The sequence below is a fragment of the Sinocyclocheilus rhinocerous genome, unplaced genomic scaffold (assembly GCF_001515625.1).
Source record: "Sinocyclocheilus rhinocerous isolate Xijiao unplaced genomic scaffold, SAMN03320098_v1.1 scaffold2670, whole genome shotgun sequence".
In the NCBI taxonomy this organism is placed as follows: domain Eukaryota; kingdom Metazoa; phylum Chordata; class Actinopteri; order Cypriniformes; family Cyprinidae; genus Sinocyclocheilus; species Sinocyclocheilus rhinocerous.
In genome coordinates this window covers 407,775-426,864 of record NW_015647012.1, presented here as the reverse complement: position 1 = coordinate 426,864, position 19,090 = coordinate 407,775, and the positions used below count along the sequence as shown (strand labels likewise).

General features: G+C 36.2%; 1 protein-coding gene across 1 annotated transcript in view; it reads right to left on the bottom strand.

Annotated features, from left to right (window-relative positions):
* LOC107708216 (cystic fibrosis transmembrane conductance regulator-like) overlaps positions 1–17,912 on the bottom strand; it is a 25,504-nt gene extending 7,592 nt beyond the window's left edge. Inside the window, exons 1-18 of the mRNA XM_016512387.1 lie at positions 17,855–17,912; positions 17,016–17,126; positions 16,013–16,124; positions 15,400–15,615; positions 15,134–15,223; positions 13,889–14,052; positions 13,315–13,440; positions 10,434–10,680; positions 9,794–9,886; positions 9,148–9,324; positions 8,486–8,677; positions 5,722–5,816; positions 4,065–4,151; positions 2,118–2,829; positions 1,907–2,035; positions 1,492–1,529; positions 1,065–1,345; positions 880–959 (exon numbers count right to left, since the gene is read on the bottom strand). Of these exons, the coding sequence (XP_016367873.1) occupies positions 880–959; positions 1,065–1,345; positions 1,492–1,529; positions 1,907–2,035; positions 2,118–2,829; positions 4,065–4,151; positions 5,722–5,816; positions 8,486–8,677; positions 9,148–9,324; positions 9,794–9,886; positions 10,434–10,680; positions 13,315–13,440; positions 13,889–14,052; positions 15,134–15,223; positions 15,400–15,615; positions 16,013–16,124; positions 17,016–17,126; positions 17,855–17,907 (3,003 nt within the window). The 5' untranslated portion in view covers positions 17,908–17,912. The remainder of the gene's footprint in view (positions 1–879; positions 960–1,064; positions 1,346–1,491; positions 1,530–1,906; positions 2,036–2,117; positions 2,830–4,064; positions 4,152–5,721; positions 5,817–8,485; positions 8,678–9,147; positions 9,325–9,793; positions 9,887–10,433; positions 10,681–13,314; positions 13,441–13,888; positions 14,053–15,133; positions 15,224–15,399; positions 15,616–16,012; positions 16,125–17,015; positions 17,127–17,854) is intronic.
* Between the last annotated feature and the right edge of the window lie 1,178 nt (positions 17,913–19,090).

Sequence of the window (19,090 nt, the reverse complement as noted above, 5' to 3'; positions counted from 1 at the left end):
ATTAAAATAACTAAATATATTAAAATAAAATAATATAATATAAAATGTATTCAATTATTATTTATTATATTATATATTATATTCATTATTAATTATTTTACAAATGCAATAATATTCCACAATATGACTTTTTTACTGTATTTTCGATCAAATAAATGCAGAATGCAAAAACATAAAAAAATCTTTTTCACTTTATTTAAAAAAAGTTTAATTTAGTTTAAACACTAGTAGTAGTGTTAAACCTCTTCCATACTGCCAGACGGTGTGGGCAATATATTGGCCAGAAGAACTGGCAATATTGTGTGTGAGAACTTACTAATCACTAATAATCTAGTATGCTGTATAGCACTGAGTTGAAACTGTACTCTATCCACCTTTTTCTTGTCGTAAAAATGGGCGCGGCCATTTGTAAATTCTATGGGTCTGGCTTCCGGTCTCATCTGCGTCCACTCCATCCAGCTATTTTTAGCTGAACAAAACAGTTCGTTTTGCTGCTTGATATTGAAAGTTGGTGTGTCTTATCATATTATTTTAATGTATTATCTTAATTATGAACACACTAGTTTGTAGTGCAAACTGTTTTACCGTTTACTGCACGTTGTTATTCTCCTATATGGGGCTAATGAACCGGAAGTCTCACCCATAGGCTTACTTCCACGTTGAAGAAAAAGGTGGATAGAATGTTAGACCTCAAGATGCAAAAGTGATCAATGCTGCACTAAGCTGAAATCCATCTACCCATCTATTAATGAAAATTCTGTCATTAATTACTCACCCTCATGTCGTTCAAAACCCGTAAGACCTTTGTTCATCTTCGTAACACAAATTAAGATTTAAACAAGGCTTTTGACAATAAAAGTTTTTAAAGGAGTCACAAACCTGGACAAAGTCAAACATGAGGAGAGGAAGCATGTCATCTATGGTGGCCATGTCTTTGGTGAACCTATTCATGATTCGACCTGTAAAAATGATATTGGGATACAAACGGTAAAGTATTAAGTCAGAAACTGGACTGGTGGAAATATGGTTTACTTCTACTTATTTCAGCCTTACGTAACACTGACCTGTCTTCATGGTATTGAGCACAGACATGGGTGCACCGAGAACAGCATGCAGCATCTTCTGGTGCAGTTTCTTGGAGATTGTGATCATAGTGTGCACAAATGGAAGACCCCGGAAAAATCCCATTGCGAGGAGGCTCTCTGACGTGGCCACGTAGATGTAGAGAATGTAATAGCTGCCTGTTGGGGTCACAATGATGGCATTTTTTTTTCCAGGTGAAGACATGTTGGAGTACTTTGTCATATTTGGCTCAACTCGTTGATGCTCTTCATTCCAAAGTTCACTGCAACAAAAAAGTGAAAATGCAGTATTTTGTGTATTGATTCAAATGAACTCCAGATTATTATTGAAGAATGCTTGTCAACGAAAGAGTTTAGTTCTGCCTAGAAGACTAGATCACTGGAAAATGAGGTAAAGAAAAACACTTACTCAGTAATCAGAAGAATCCCTGCTACAGATCCTGCAACCTAATAACACACAAGAAAGAATTAAGGATAGTAAATCTAGATCCACACTGTTCAAAAAGAACTGTGTAAAAGCTTGGGGTCTGTAAGATTTTTTTTTATGTTTTTGAAAGAATTTCAAAGAACTGTTTTCTATTGTAATATACTATGTTATGCATATAAAATGTATTTTATATCTGTGATGGCAAAGCTGAATTTTTTCAGGATTCTTTGATGAATGGAAAGGTCAAATGAACAGCATTCATTTGAAATCTTTATTAGAACTTAACGCATCTTTGCTGAATAAAATTAATTTCTTTAAAAAAATCTTAATAATAATAATACATCAAGAATATTCATTTGTAATGCAGAACATGTCAGTACAGATTATATCAGATTACCTCAATTGCAGCAACAAGGAAGATGAAGATCAGAACATACAGAAGGCTTTTATTATTTGACACATATCTGACGTATGTGTTCCACTTTGTTGTTTCAAATACCTCCTCTTTTTCATTAACTAAGCAAGCCTGCAAAGAGAAGCAAATCAGATGAAGTTAAAGCCTAGTGTGTAAAGTAATATGTTGCAGTAAGTGCAAGAAATTTCCATACCTCAATATTCTCTTCCTCTAGGACCCCGGTGATGTCATACGTGCTGTCTGACAGACGGCGAGCATAGCCGTCCAGCTCAGATGCCAGTTCGCTCTGAGGCACGACGGACAGCCGTCTGCGGAAAGATGACTGAAGGTGGTCACGACGGCCCTGGCCTTGTGCATTGGTCATGAAAGCTAACACCGACTGCCTCCTCTGACCAGCCATATGCACTCCGTGGTTATGATACACGTCGCTCCCCATAAAGGACTCATCCACTAGCTCGTTCTCTGGTACCAGGGAGAATTTCCGGTCAGGTAATGTCCTCCGAACCTCTTCTTCAGGTATCTGAATGAAGGATGCCTTACGAGCTGCTCCAAGAGTGTTGACGATAACTGAAGATTTTCTTTCATCTATGTACATGGGCATGGATGGGGCCACCTGGCGATAAGCTGAGCGTTCAGGTAGCATGCCTGCGCTCTCATCCACCGAGACGCGGTGGAGAGTCTCTGTGAGGATGGAGCAGCGGCGCTCTGCACTGACATTGTCATAGGCCTCCAAACCCAAAAGCAAAGAGCTGAAATCAGGCCGTTCTGACTGAAGCTCTGAAAAGGTGCCGTAGAAAAAACTTTCACCGTTGTGGAGCAGTAGGATCTTATCAGCCCGCTTTAAATGCTCAATCTTATTTGTTACCAAGATGCGTGTCTTAGATGCCATCAGCTTACACAGACATCTGAGTAAATAAATAACAATGAGGTTATGCAGCAATATTTCTGACATATGAGCTAAAATGAACTCCAGTACAGTATGTGTTGTCATCTCTTTTCAATTTAGTCCCATTCATTGGTAAGAAGTCATAATTCATTTGATATTTGTGTATAGAGCACAACAGTACCGGCCCACTTTTTTAGCGGACTTGGTTCTTGAAGTATTTTTCCCATTAGTATTTACAAAAAGTCTTATTTTAAGAGTCATAAGCCATTAACCAAACCAAGCAACTAGGATCACAACATTACAAACTTTGATTTGAAGCAAAAAATTATTTGAAAATCAGACAAAGAGATAGATAAGTTACTTAATGAGGGAAAGAACTACAATCCCATCAAGCATGGCAAATGACACAATCTAAATAAAAATGATTGCAAAATATAAAACTATTGATTAAAAGATGTTGAAAATGCATTTAGAAACAATATAGTAGCTATATATATGCAGATTATATTATGTATATGTGTACAGTGGGTACGGAAAGTATTCAGACCCCCTTAAATTTTTCACTCTTTGTTATACTGCATTACTTAAATGATTTTAGCAAATGGCTGCAATATAACAAAGAGTGAAAAATTTAAGGGGGTCTGAATACTTTCCGTACCCACTGTATATATACAAATAGTTTTAGAGCATATGGAAATGTTATTATATATTGTATACTATATATCATGTCATTGGAGTGTTTTATGGGACTGGATGGGCACTAAAGAGTTCTTCTAGTACAATTTGCTTGTTTCAATTCTCTGATTGGTGGAGATTTGTTTTGCAGAATAATGCGTAATGTTTTTACCAGGAATTCCACTGTTAAACATGATTATTTAAAAAATAAGTTGAAAAATGCATTGCTGATGCCTTCAACAAAAGCATACACCATCAATTAATAACCTCATAGTAGTTCTGTCTTCGTTTATAATTTTTTATTGCAAATAATTTTTAAAATCAACAAGATTTTTACTTCTGGAACCCAACTGTTGCACTCTATTAACTTCAGATGGAAATCCTAAAAATATGTTTTTTTGTTTTATGCACTTAGCGGAAAATTTGTTTTTATTACATTTGGACAGACAGAAATTCTGATCCCCAGTCTACCGCATTGGAAAATAGGCAAAAAGCAATCTTAGAATTAATGAAAGTCAAAATGCTACATGATAAAAATGGGGTAGTTCAATATTTAGTTAAATTAATCCATATGCATACTTGTCAAATATTTCTTTTTCTGTTGCAATATCCAGGTGAGTAAACGGTGCGTCAAGTAGGTAGACATCAGCATCTCTGTAAATAGCCCTGTGCAGAAAAAATGATATTACTGAATAACATTTTCAGATAGTTATTTTTAACTAGTGACAATCTGATAATTTAAATACAAATTAAGTTTATTTCAAGGTAAACATGTAGTTTATTCAATAAAGTTATTTAATAAACTATTTGAAGGAATTTTTTTAAGGGGTCATATGATGCGATTTCAAGTTTTCCTTTCTCTTTGGAGTGTTACAAGCTGATTGTGCATAGATAAGATCCCTGAAGTTTCAAAGACTAAAGTCTCAAAACCAAAGAGATATTCTTTATCAAAGTTAAGACTCTGCCACGCCCCCCTAAAACGGCTCGTTCTAACACGCCCCACATATCTACCTCACTATGTGAAAATATTTGCATAATGCACCCAAATGTGCAAGCAAAGAAAGAAGGCGTGGTTTCAGTAAACGCAGTTAGTGTTGAAGCAGCCATGTCACGGAGACGGCTGTGTGTTTCTAGGCGAAAGCAAAACCACTTTATTTGGCCTTCCGAAAGTAGATGCATTAAGATTACTTACAACAGAACAGCAATGCATTTTATGGACGACCGTTTCGTGAACCTAGGAGAGGAGGTAATTCTGACTTTGCTATGACAATCTGGCGCTTCAGAATCAGCTACTGTTTTGTTATTAGTTTAAGTATTTGCTATTGACTGTTCAAATGCGGAGTTTTGCGCATCATGTGTGTGTGCGTGCACGCGCGCGTGTGTGAGAGAGAGACAGGGTCACATCACAGTGGAGACAGCTGTCTTAACCGTGGCTTGTGTACTGCAAACACATACCAGCTTCATCACTGTGTCTGTCACGCGACTCTGTTCCCCTTTCGGGCTCTGTCTTTACATTTATTTTGAAAGATGAAGCTCGCGATTATGGTAAGGGGCGTTACATTTCCGACGAGTGCTTGCGGTGTTCGGCCAATCACAATGCACTGGGTCAGCTGGCCAATCAGAGCAGACTGCGCTTGTCGGAAGGAGGGACTTTGTAGAAAACGAAGCGTTTGAGAGAGGCGGGGCATATAGGACCTACAATAATGTACAGTATTTGAAAAATAATGTGTTTTTTGAACATTAAAGCATGTCAACATATTCTGTTACACCAAATACACAAAATAATGATCTTTAAAAAAGCATCATATGACCCCTTTAATATGGTAAACTCTGCACACTATAATAAGACGTACTAACAATATAAACTTATTATGTCACAACAGCGCTGACACAGGGAAGCTTTCGTACAAACAATACAAACAATAAAAGCTTGTCAAATTCTCATTTTATTTATGGCTGCAGCAAGATTGTATTGAATTGTAAACTTTAACATTGAGTTTATGGCCATGTAAATCCAAAAGAGATCCAAGGACAAACTTCCTGATGTGATGTAACAATGTGTTTTGACAGTCATTAAAAAGCCATACATATATGATTTACTCTCTTCCCTAAAGTTCTGTGGGAAAGAGCAGCCATGGGGCAAGTGAGGACTCCAGCGTGGCTTAAACTACAGGTGCTGGTGTACATCTGAGGAGTTGAGAGATGCTCAAGGGGAGTGAGAAAATGTGTGACATACCTGGCTAGAGCCACACGTGCCTTCTGACCCCCACTCAAATTTAAACCCCCCTCAGCCATAGGCGTCTTATCCTTCTCAGGAAGAGCAGCCAGATCCTAATAATAAAACAGACAATATTATCATACAGAGCAAAGGAAAGTAAGATGGAAATGCCATTTTGAGAAATTTAGGGAAAGCCAACCACCATATGCTATTTTACAACAGAACACAGACACAAGACAACACACACTTACAGCAGAAACAATTGGTAAACTGCAGGTTTTTCTATGCCAAGCTACAGCTAAAAGTGCTACCGCCAGACCCGGAGATCGGCTGAATGGATTCGAAAACGGTAAAACTCAACTGTTTAACTCTAGGGGAGTTGGAAAATGAGCCTATTTTCAAAAATAGTGGAGTGTTCCTTTAAAAACCATTTTGACATAAATTAATGGAAACACTCATGCTTAAAAAAAATTAAACCACCTAAGATGGTTTGTTGGTCTTAGCTAGCCTGGCTAGCTGACAAGTTCCCAAAACCCCTCTAAAACCAACAGACCAGCCTGATTTATGTTAGTCTGGTTTAAGCTTTTTTTCTTAGCAGGGACCACATACCATTTGAGATGAATAATTCTCATGTAGGAAGTACTTACCTTGTCATCAACTCTGTTTGTCCGTTGTAGGAGCATTAAAAATAATAATTAAATGCAGTGATGCAGTGAGAAAGATTTTTTAAAACCCTACACAAACAAATCAGGAGCGCTACTGTCTTTAAGATGGAAATGCTAGGGTTTACTGCCCAGACACAACATCAATAAGGACTAAAATGCAAGTATATCAGTGCCACAAAGGAAATACATGGATAACACAAGCCCACTAAACATGGGCGTTTCTACTTTACATTTTAAACTCCACAAATCCATTTATTAGATCCTGCTAGTCTTGCTGTTTGCATTGAGAGCTTGTTTCTAATGCGTGACTCAGAAGATTAAGTACGCTGGGAAAGCATAAGTGTCAGTCTATCAGCATAGACTGAATAAAGACTCATTATGTACAGTAAATAACAATACTTTGCAGCTTCTTGCTAGTTAGCACACAGACGGCTAACTTCTCACACTCTGTTGTTATGGCCAAGCCTACCATTGTGATGGCAATAGCCACCTCACACTGCTCTATAAGATCTTCTGTTATTAGAGTCTATTTCGTAACAAACAGTCATAAATTGTGCTGGTAATCACCAGCTGTGAAAACATGCTTTGTTTGAGAGGAAACACATTCACTTTTCTCCCTATGGGAAACATGGGAACCAACACAGACTGTAAATGTCCCAGACTCACCATTCAGAAACACACTATGTTAATTAATTATGATTAAACATCTAAGAAAAAAAGAAAAGAAAAAAAAAAAGAAAAAAAAAATATATATATATATACAATATTATATAACCGTAATATATAAAAATACACTTTTTACACAGCAAATAATTGTAATAAATTTTATTTAAAAATCTGTAAAAACGCATTAAAATATATATTTTGTGTGACTTATTTAGAGAAAATATTTTTTTGAATAAGTTTTTTTTTCTTCTTGTTTTCAGCCTAAACTTTATCAGTTTTGTCAGATTTATGCTTAAAACAAGAAAGAAAGAAAAAACTATATTTGCCAATTTGGTGAACAAAATAATTATCATTAATTCACTATATATTCTCTGAAAATGTGAAATCTTTATCTTTGTGAATATAATTTAAGTTTTGCCGTGTTTGCAGTCTTACATTATGATTTTCACTAGACAAATCTCATCCACTAGCATGGATAAATCTCACACATCAGACTAATGCCTGGACATGAATGTGTTCTCAGCAGATCACCTGACCGTCCTTTCATGTAAGACTCAATTAAACAAGGGGCCTGTCACTCAACACTTTGGCTGCTGATAGTTGCACATGATTGGCTGATTTGGTATCAAGAGATTGGGGGTGAGGGGAAAAAACCATGAGCAGAGTAATATGACACATTTCTATGTCTAACAAAGGTTCTCAGTTCAATTGCCAGGTGAACATTCCATGTAGAAAGAGAGAGAGAGGGAAGACAGAAACAGAAGCAAACCAGGAGCCAAAAACATGAGAGAAGACCAGTGTTAATTTTGACAGCAAATTTTGATTTAGTTTTAGTCATAGTCTTTTGACTAAAATGCCATTTAGTTTTAGTCATATTTTAGTCATCTGAATTGTTTTTAGTTTTAGTCTAGTTTTAGTCGACTAAATATCATAAGATTTTAGTCGACTAAATCTACAGTAAATTTAGTCGGCTAAAATCTAATGGGTTTAGTTACAGTGCAATGCATTTATTTAGCATTTCACTAAAATTTCCGCATCTAACCTCCGAACCACGCAGCAGATTGAATGAATCTCTTCCCAAATCGTCCCTCCCTAACATTTTCGTCTCGTATTTATGAGTTGACGAAAATGTCAATATATTTTCATCATAGTTTTTGTCATTCAAAAAGAGTTTTAGTTCGTTATCGTCTCGTTGTCGTCAGTGAAAAAAATGTCGTTGACGAACATGACGAAAATTATTCGTAAACGAAATTAACACTGGAGAAGACAAAGAGGAGGACTAGTTAGGTTGAGAAAAGAGATGAGTGAGGTCAGGCAATATACTGAGGGACTGAAATACAAATAGAGAGAAATAAAAAAAATACACAAAGGGAGAGAAATTAGAGATGGGAGTAAAACTAAGGAAATGAGAGAGACAAAGAGTGGACTGAAGAGCATTAATTTGTCAGTACCTCCTCGAGCTGGCATGCTTTGACCACACTCTTGTAGCGATACTCATCATAGGTCAGACCAAAAAGGATGTTGTCTCGGATGGTGCCAGGCATGATCCAGGCTGTTTGGGAGGAGTAGGAGATTCGACCACTATGTCGGATCTTCCCGGAGGAGGGAACCAGCTCCCCGAGGATGGTCATCAACAATGAGCTCTATAAATACAGGAATTATGTCTGAACAATGACCACCTTACAGTTTCCTTTTAGCAAATGTTTGCTTTCTTTTAAACAGCTAGCTTTACTCATCCTTTTATATTTTAGCATATTTTTCAGCTTATTAAAGGTTTCACAATGTAGTTTAAATGGCCTTTCATTTATTCACTATAATTGTGAATAATTTGTTTGAATTGTTTAGTCTCTTTTCCTACCCTAATTTCTGACTGAAAAGAAGTAGAATTTTTTTTTTAATCAGCAAGACTTTTTCTCTAAACTTAAATTTAAATAAATGATAAATTTAATAATAATAATAATAATAAATATATAATATAATTTATAAAATAAATAATAAATAACTAATATCATTTGTATTCATATAAATAATAAATATATTATTTAAAATGTCAGTACAACTTGCATTGATATATGTTTACGACAGATTTGAAAATAACGGCAAGCACTCCTACCTTCCCAGAGCCCATAGAACCAGTAACAGCCAACATCTCTCCTTTCTTCAGGATCAAACTGATGTCCTTCAGTACGGGAGTCACATATAGGTTGGTAAAGAAGAGGCCTGCATCTCCATTGTGATGGCCATTAGCTTTGTTCTCCTGTTTTATCCTTTCCAAAAGTTCACCAGGACCCTGAAGAAACACAGAATGAGAGTATTTACACTGCACTACACATACACACTGAATGCATTCAAAAATATTGATCACTCCTCTCTTTTTCTTTAAATGCTGAAAAGGAATACAATTGAGAATATCGCCTAATGTAGTTTAAGTACATGACAGTCTCACTGAAACAAACCGCACATGTGCCCGTAGGGAAGGGATGATGAGAGTAGAAGGAGGAGAAGGAGGACCTGGCTAATCGTTGACTTTAGTTAGGCTTCATGAGTCATTAGTCTTGTAGCTACTGAACTGAACCAAATAGACTAAGAAACAGTCAACAGAGAGCACTGCAATTAGTTCTCTAAACGTGCTTCTAATTAGAAAAGAATCGAAAAGAACAGAATCAGTCTTTTTCAAAAGAAAGTTAAGGATATGATGAGACAGAATTGAAATTCAAGAGAGATGTTCTAAATCTAAGACTATGGATGTATAACTATACCTCATCCCAAGAAGCAGTCACATCTTTAAGTTCCAGCTCTGTGATGCTGAGATCATATTCCATTAACTTGTATTCCTCCTTACTAAGAAATTCCTTGAGGAAACAGGTAAGTTTAAGTTTTAGGTAGAGTTCTGGATACCGAGAAGACCACAGTAACAGCAACATTCACTCAAAGTTTACAGCATTACACAATAAAATGCTGCCAAGCAGAGTGCTTTCAGAAATACAGTACAGAGGAGTGTTTTCCCTTTATTAACACCAAACCAGAAATGCTTTAATTTTATAGCTATATTATAGCAGATATAATTTAGCATTATAATTCATATTACTAAAAGGGCATTATTACAAAAATAAATTCGCAAATGATTCAGTTGGTTAAAAAAAAAACTTCCTCTCAATGTAAACAAATATAGACTTTTTGCAAATAGTTTGTACTGTATGTAGTTCCACTACAAGTATCAACCACAAAAGTTGACATTAAATACATAAATAATTTTTTACATTTATTTTTAAAATGTGCAATTATTATAATCATCTGAATCCCCTAATATTTTTAAAGTCGGAATTCATAGTGTAGCACACAGAAAGGGGCCGTGAGAATGGGCTGCACTTGTGCTAGTTTTAGAGTGTGTAGACTCACTTCAATCTTCCAAATAAGCCGCATGGTGTCGTACCACATCTGGATGGAGCCGGGCAGTTGTCGAGTGACAGTCATACGCAGCACCATACAGTAGGAGAGAGTTGTGAATATGCGACGCAGGTTGATACCGCGGCTGAGGGCATGAGGGACGACTGCGGCCACAATCACAAAGATGGCTGAGAAAAAGTATGCAGAGCTGTAAAAATAGCGCAGGGAGCCAATCTTCCTGGTCAGCCTCACCTCATCCCTACAAACAGTTTACAGGAAGAAAGAATGACAAACATGTCCCTCAAGTGCCTCAAGGCTCAGTTCTTGCACAACTTTTGCTCGACCTGTATATGCTCCCACTGAGCCAAATAATGAGAAAGAACCAAATTGCCTATCAAAGCCATGCAGATGACACCCAAATTTACCTTGCCCTTCATTTAACTACTACAGCCTCACTAACTCCCTCTGCCAATGCATTGATGAAATGAACAGTTGGATACACCACAATTTGCTTCAGTTAACCAAAGAGAAAACTGAAGTTATTACATTTGGAAACAAAGATGAAGTTCTCAAGATAAATGCATACCTTGACTCTAAGGGTCAAAAAATCAAGTCAGGAATCTCGGTGTGATTCTGGAGTCAGACCTTTAGTCTCTCATGTCGAAGCAATAACTAAATCACCGTCTTAAAAATATTGCAAGGCTTAAATGTTTTATTTCCAGTCAAGACTTAGAGACACTTATTCATGCATTTATCACTAGCAGGGTGGATTATTGTAATGGACTCCTCACCAGAATTCCCAAAAAACTGCAGCTCATACAGAACGTTGCTGCCAGAATTCTGACCAGAACCAGAAAATCTGAGCAAATCGCACCAGTCCTCAGGTCTTTACACCGGGGATCAGATGTGCTCCTACAGTAGCCATATTTAAATCCAGACTCAACGCACATCTGTTAATTGTGCATTTACTGAATGAGCACTGTGCTACGTTCGACTGATTGCACTATATCTTATGTATATGTCCTTCTATTTTTTATTCTTAACTGTTTTTATGCATTTTAAATCAATTTTTAATCATCTTCAATTCTTTGCTTGTATTGTTATTTTTATTCCTTTTGCATATGTTGTGATTATTTAAAAAAAAAGTAAAGCACTTTGAATTACCATTGTGTATGAAATAATATAAATAAATAAACTATATTAATAATTATAATAAATAAATAATATAAATAAACGTGCCTCGCTGTTACGTATCCGGTCCATGAACTTCCGTCTGCTAGCCATCAGAGGTCACCCTTTCCATTTCATTGACTCTCGCACTACACACTGTTGCATATCACCCCGGACTACATATCCCATCATTCATTACACTGATTGCACACAGCACTGATTGCACACAGCTGTTTCATATCACTCACTCACTATTTAACACTCAATCTCACTCCTTTCTAACTGCCGAGTATTGTTTAGCGCTTATCGTTTGATAGCTACTCTACGGAGCCTGTTTAGTTTACCCTGCCTTAGCTTAGTCTGCCTCGTCTGTTTTCTTGGTTTCTGATCTTTGCCTGTTTTCCTGGATTTATCCCTCTAGTCTCCCCCTTGTGATTCTGTTCGCCGATCGTTGACCTACGCTAGCCCTAGGATTATTCTTGTGTCTTGCCCGCCATATACCTGTTTGCCCTTGTTCGACCCTGCCTGTGTTTCTGACCTCCTCTGCTTTTAATAAAGCTTGCACATGGATCCGCACGTCTCACGTCTTGTCAGCCCCGTAACACTCGCCTTGTCTTACCTTAAAGGAGAATGTCACATGGGTAGGATATTTGGAGACTGTGTCATGAGATATCAAATAGCTAAAAAAACAACGACACATTGATTCTCCAAGACTCAGCTGATAACAAAAACACAAAGGTATACCGTGTGCTGCCATAAATGTAATACTACAGAGAAACAGCGGGAGACTGTGGCTTCAAGTTTCTCTGATCCAGGCCAACTATTCTGATCCAAAATCTCTTATGAAAGAACTTCACTTACTATTAAAGAGGTAGGAATTAAAGCATTACGAGAGAAATCTAATTAACTGAAATATCAACTGTAACTGTTAATATTAACTTTAATTAAATTACTCATTAGCACTTCTCAATTTGGCAAACTCAAAATCTTTAGCAATTTGCCTGAAAAAATTTTTTTTTATACAAAGTTCTGGGTTGACTAAATTTGCCAAAGTTTCTGAAATATTTTCAGAAATTTGTTAAAGGCACTTAATAACAATTTAACTAGATTACTATGAGCAAAACTATATAGTCCACTCGGTTTTTTGAGTAATGTCTGTGAAAAAAACTATATATATATATTTTTTTTTAAATTATTATTATTTTTTATATGCACATTCTACTGTTCAAAGGTTTGGGGTCGGTTAAGATCTTTTTTTTTTTTTTTACTCGGCAAGAATGCATTAAATTGATGAAAAGTGACAGTAAAGAATTTTACATTGTTACAAAAATGTATTGTTCACATAAATGCTGTTCTTTTGAACTTTCTAACATTTATAATAATAGGAAATGTTTCTTGAGCACCTGTATATCATATGATACTGAAAACTGGAGTAATGGCTGCTGACAACTTAGCTTTGCCATTACAGAAATAAATTACATTTTAAAATATTTTAAAATAGAAAACTGCTATTTTAAATGATAATATTTCACAATATTACTGTTTTTACCATATTTTTTATCAAATTAATGCAGCCTTGGTGAGCATAAGAGACTTCTTTAAAAATATTTAAAAATCTTACCAACTCCAAAGTTTTGAAAGGTAGTGTACAAACTTTCTATATCTAAACATCAATAAACTGTTCAATAAACATAAACATCAATAGTAACTGTTTGGGACTTACTGTCTGATGTTCTTGATTAGGGTCTCCATTATCTCCTCCCAGCCATAGGCCTTCACTGAATGCAGGTTCTCCATGATCTCTGAGGTCAGAGCCAACCGTTTGTTAGTCAGTAGCACCTTTTGTGCTCTAAAGGAAAACAGAAAAAGGCTTATAGAAGTTCTTATAGAACTTCACATCCTGTACATAATACATCTGACTAATGTCTATGATGTTGTCTCATGAATGAAGGCACTGAATACAGACAATTTAGATACTGAATTAAAATTGATTGTGAGTTTGTGTGTGTGGCAATCTGTCTCAGTAGCGGTTCTGACCAACATTGTTTACATTTCTCAAAGGCACAAGGCTAACCAGCCTCCTGATTACAGGAGCAGAAGTGAACTACCTGTCCAAACTCTTCAAAGCCTGTAACCAGCATGAATCACAGCTGGAATGTGTGTTTCTGTGGGAGCATATTTAGAGAGACATCTCTAAAACAAAGCTGTGCCAGTGTGAGTTCCCAAATGGGAACATCTTTGGGCAAGATTCGCTTTTTGGTGTTACGATGTAGGCCAACAGTAAATTTAACACTTACTTGTAAGGACCCATTTTATGTGAGAGAAAGGCCTGCAAGACACCCAGCAAAGAGATAGCGGCAAGTGCACAGAAGCTATTGACATCAATGAGTTCCCAGATAAGCCCTGTACACAGGATGCATTGCAATGGTGATATCCATACAAAATGGGCCATACCCAGGCTCTATACCAAAAAAAAGAAAAGAAGAAGAAGAAATACAACATGCGTAGTATTAAATTTTAGTAATTAATTAAAAGCAATAATTTTTATTTATTCATGTGTTAATACATTTATGCCAAAAGCTGATGCCTAGGAGCCTCGGCACATTTACAGTGGTACAAAACATAAGAAAACCATCTCACACATTCCAAGGAAAGGACACTCTAAGTACCCACATTAAACACAGGTGCTAATTGCTTCAGACCACTTACAGAGTGTATCAATGTTCAGCACATTGGCTCTACCTTCTTAGGACGTTCCAGAGTTCAGCTACGCTCCCCACTGAAGCATTATGCTAAATTTAATGCTCAGCCAACATGTAAGCAGCAGTATATTCATTTCTAATGGTCAGCCTCTTTACAAATTGGCCATACACACACACACACTACCGTTTAAAAGTTTGGGGTCTGTCTGATTTATTTTTTGAAAGAAATAAATACAGTATAGACTTTCATATTCTTACAGTTGATTTCTATTTCAAACAAATGCAGTTCTTTTGAACTTTCTATTCATCACAGAATCCTGGAAAAATGTATCAAGATTTCCACAAAAATATTAATCAGCACAAAATGTTTTTAACAATGCTTATTGTTTCTTGAGCACCAAATCAGCATATTAGAATGATTTCTGAAGAATCATGTCACACTGATTCATGTGAGACTTGAGTAATGGCTGCTGAAAATTCAGCTTTGCCATCAAAGGAATAAATTACATTTTAAATAGAAAACAATTATTTTAAATTGTAATAATATTTCATAATATTACTGTTTCTACTGTATTATTGAATAAATAAAATTAATGCAGCCTTGGTGAGCATTTAAAAGAGTTCCTTTATTAAAGAAATCTAACCAACCAAAACTTTTGGATGGTAGTATCTATGCATTTTAAAAACAAAATTCTGTAAAATTAGGGCCCAATGTACTGTGTCAATATAAATTTTTCACAGGTGTGTTGTACAGGTTAAAGACAAAAAACAGAGTATCACAGGAGACCTACCATCCAGTAAACATGAGGGACTTACGTCATTTGCTCATTTTAAACTTGCCTGATCAAATTTGCCCAGGTTGGCTGACATCAGACTGACCAGCTGACCTGTGCTTATCTTGTCCAAAACTCGGCTAGAAAGTTTCAAGGTCTAAGGGTCAAGATTAGGAGAAATTCATGCACTTAATACACTGTTATTTTAATATAATGTTATTTTATTGAATTTTTTTGTGCTAGCAATAGATGGCTTAAATTTGATCCATTATTTGAGGAAAGATATTGGCATCAGGGACAAATGATTGTAGACAGAAATAACTAGACACAAACCTTTTTATAGATTATGCTAAAAAGTGCGATTCTGATCTGCATGCCCAGGCGGTGCAGCCCAAACATGGCAGGCTGGAGCAGGAGAAAGCGGGCAGTGAATAGCAAGCCGAGACCAAAGGCAAGAAAGTAACCACTGGCTCGCTCCGGTTCATGGACCGGATCAAATGACGCAATTATCCGCCCTAAAAGCTGTGGCTGCACTGTTTTTGTAGCCTCCTGAAAAATAGTAAAAGAAGTGGCATCTTCATTTTCAAATTTACAAACTTATAAATACTATTTACAGAAAAACATCAATATAAATTGATGTCCAAAGTATGTACATACAATAAAAAAAATTAATCAAGTGAGAAGTGGAAGAAAATCTAGCAAGAGGTTAGATGCTGTACGTTCTTCACTGGGAAAGCCATACTGTACTGTTACCTGCAGTACACAACTTGGAACCACACCACTTCATACCAGTGAGCCAACAATATCCACCCATGTGCAAACAAATTAACGAAATTTACACTTCATGCATTTGAACTCTCTTGTACTAAGCTGTTGTATTTAGAGATCAACACTCCAATCCAAGAACAAAAAAAAGGCCACAGAAAGAAACTATTTGGACACTTACGCCTACATATAGGAGGAAGCCAAATAACAGAAATGGTCGTACAAAGCATCGTGCCAGTGCTCGTAGTAGACTGGGCTTTTTCCTTCCAGATGCGACTTCTCTGTCCCATTCTCTGTTTAGGGAAAGAAAGAAAACTGAATGGAACAGTTAAACAGCATCCACCCACAATAAAATGGGTATAGTCCACATTGTTTGGTGCACTCCTATAAAACCAAGGTGATTTAGCGAACTTATTAAACAGAGCAAAGAGACCCTGACAAGCTTGGGGAAACGGCAGAGACCGCTCCAACCTGTTAATTTAATAAAAAGTTCAAATTCCCAGCAGTACTGCACATTAGAGGAATAACAGAAATGCTCATCATCTATCACTCACCAGGAGCCTGGCACTTTAAAAGGTCGCATTTGATGCCCATTAGCAGGGCACTGGCATGGATGTATTGTGGTTTATGTGAGACATGGCATGGAAGGAACTTTACTGGAATGGGCAGGGTGACATTTAAGGGGGTTGCCTACATTTTATTCTTCTTTTCTCCCTTCTTTTGTCAAAAAACATCACACAAACACCCAAAGGTGTGATATTTGGCTCTAGTGAGTAACAGGAGCTTTGAGGACACTGAAAGTCACAATAGAAACCAAGACTGTGAGCTCTGTTTGAGTCACTTCATTATGTAAATTTGCTTTCAAAGTTATTTCATTCCAGTTCCGGTTACTGAATGGAGGAGACACTGAGAAAATATACTCAGCAATTAACAACAAAATATAGAGGAAATATCAATATATATTATTTTTAAATATGAAATTGTCCTTAATCCTTAATAAATAATAATAAATAAACGCTCATGCAAATTAAATGGAATGTAACTGGAAATGCAATAAACACATTTCATTCACCAGGATAATGTGGTCTTTTCTATATGAGGGTATATGAATAAATAAATTTTAAATAACATTTTAAAAATCACAAATTAAAGTGTCAGGAAAAGGTAAGAACACAAATACTTACTTCTCCAAACGCTCTGCAAGAATGTCTGCTGCATCTTGACTGGGAGCTTGATAAACATCAGATAGCCTCAGTTTCTCCCTAAAACCCTTTCTCATTATAGGGTTTGTCCACCTGTAAACAGTCAGAACAAACGTTGAAAACTTCAATATTGTGATTTCTTTTGATTAAAGTGAACTTTAGTTATTTTTAAGGAGATGTACGCGTAGTTATTTTATGATATCTATGATTATGCACAATTCTATAAACACGCTGGAGTAAGAACTTGATTTGATGTTGTTCTTGCACAAACATGTTCGTTTAGTCCCCTTAAACAAAGAAATAAATAAAAAAACATTTGAGATTTTTACGATAACTGTGTTATGTAATTCTAAATAACTGAACGAAAGCGTTCGAACGGCGCACTGTTGCTATGGTTACCACCTCAGTCGAACCCAACTTCTATTTGTGAACGTTTACTGCAACCTGCGTGCTCTGGTTAAATTAACTTTTGAACTTTTGAGGTTGTAGAAGCGTTGTTCGAAAACACTGTTTAAAAGTGTTGCCTATCCAGCCGATACACTTGTAAAGCAATAAAAAGAAAACTTTCTTTAGGGGGGGTCAGAACGAGGTATGAAATGAAACGTGGCTGTTATTGAAATGTTTCTATGAATATATCAGTCATCAGGTGTAGTCTGTGTAGCCTTCAAGTGTGAATACACTAGAAAAATGTGAATAAACAAGAAAAATATCTCTGGTAGCCTATTTAAACACACACGTGTCCTAAACACATTTTGTTGTTGTTAGTACACACGTGGACACACAGAACATCTAAAACATTTCATATTTTGGTTGCATCTTACCAGAAAAAGTATTTTGAGAGGCAGCTGGCATCCTCCACAGGTGATCTCTGCATCCTAAAAGTACCCCGGGGGTGACACGCTTACATCGGGTGTCAGCTTAATGCCTCTCCGCTGAATGAAGTTCTCAGGCGCTGTCCTCCACCGTGCGTACAGTTCAGCACTGATATCGTCGATATTCGCTGCCAGTATTTAGATGATGAGAAGAATTTCTCGTGTCTCCAATCGTTAATGAGAAGTAACTCGCTTATAAAGAGCGCATACTGACAGCAGCGCTGTGATTCAGTGAGAGCAGTGCGCTCTCTCAGCCCCAAATGCCACAGATCCTTTGGACATGTCATCCTCAAACTGTCAGTCTTTTACAGAGATGCTCACGTGTTGCTTCACAAGAGCAAGTGGTGTGTCATCATCAGAGAATTCTCGTGGTGTTTGAGACAGAACGTCAATACTTTTAACACATGAAAGTCAACTGCAGCTGTTTAATTTCGCACCTTTCCTTATTTCATAATGCTGGCCAATAAATGAAAAAAAAAAATTTTAATAGTTAAAATGAATGACAAAAGAGACTGAAAATCTTAACACTGTAAAACAAAATAATAGAAAATAAAAGAGAAGAGTTTGATGTCTAATTTAGAAGAAATGTTTTAGATGCTGCACTATTTCTGTCACTAATCAAATTAGAATATTTGCGACACTGGCCATTTTAATTCCATTGTAAAAAAAAAAAGGTCAGATGTTCTTGCTTCCACTGAAGCACAAGATGTTCTTTTTCATTCTTAAATTATTATGGATAACATGATCATTTTTATTTTAATAGTTAAAATGAATGACAAAAGAGACTGAAAATCTTAACACTGTAAAACAAAATAATAGAAAATAAAAGAGAAGAGTTTGATGTCTAATTTAGAAGAAATGTTTTAGATGCTGCACTATTTCTGTCACTAATCAAATTAGAATATTTGCGACACTGGCCATTTTAATTCCATTGTAAAAAACAAAGGTCAGATGTTCTTGCTTCCACTGAAGCACAAGATGTTCTTTTTCATTCTTAAATTATTATAGATAACATGATCATTTTTAACCCAAAACTTTAAAAAACTTAAGCAAATTTGAATTTGTGGAAACTTGGGCAACCTTGAGTTTATAGCATAGTAGCCTACCTATGAAAGATTGAAAATTGTATTATATATATATATAACTCAGCAGGCAATTTTGACTCCACTGAGAAAGTTTTAGGTT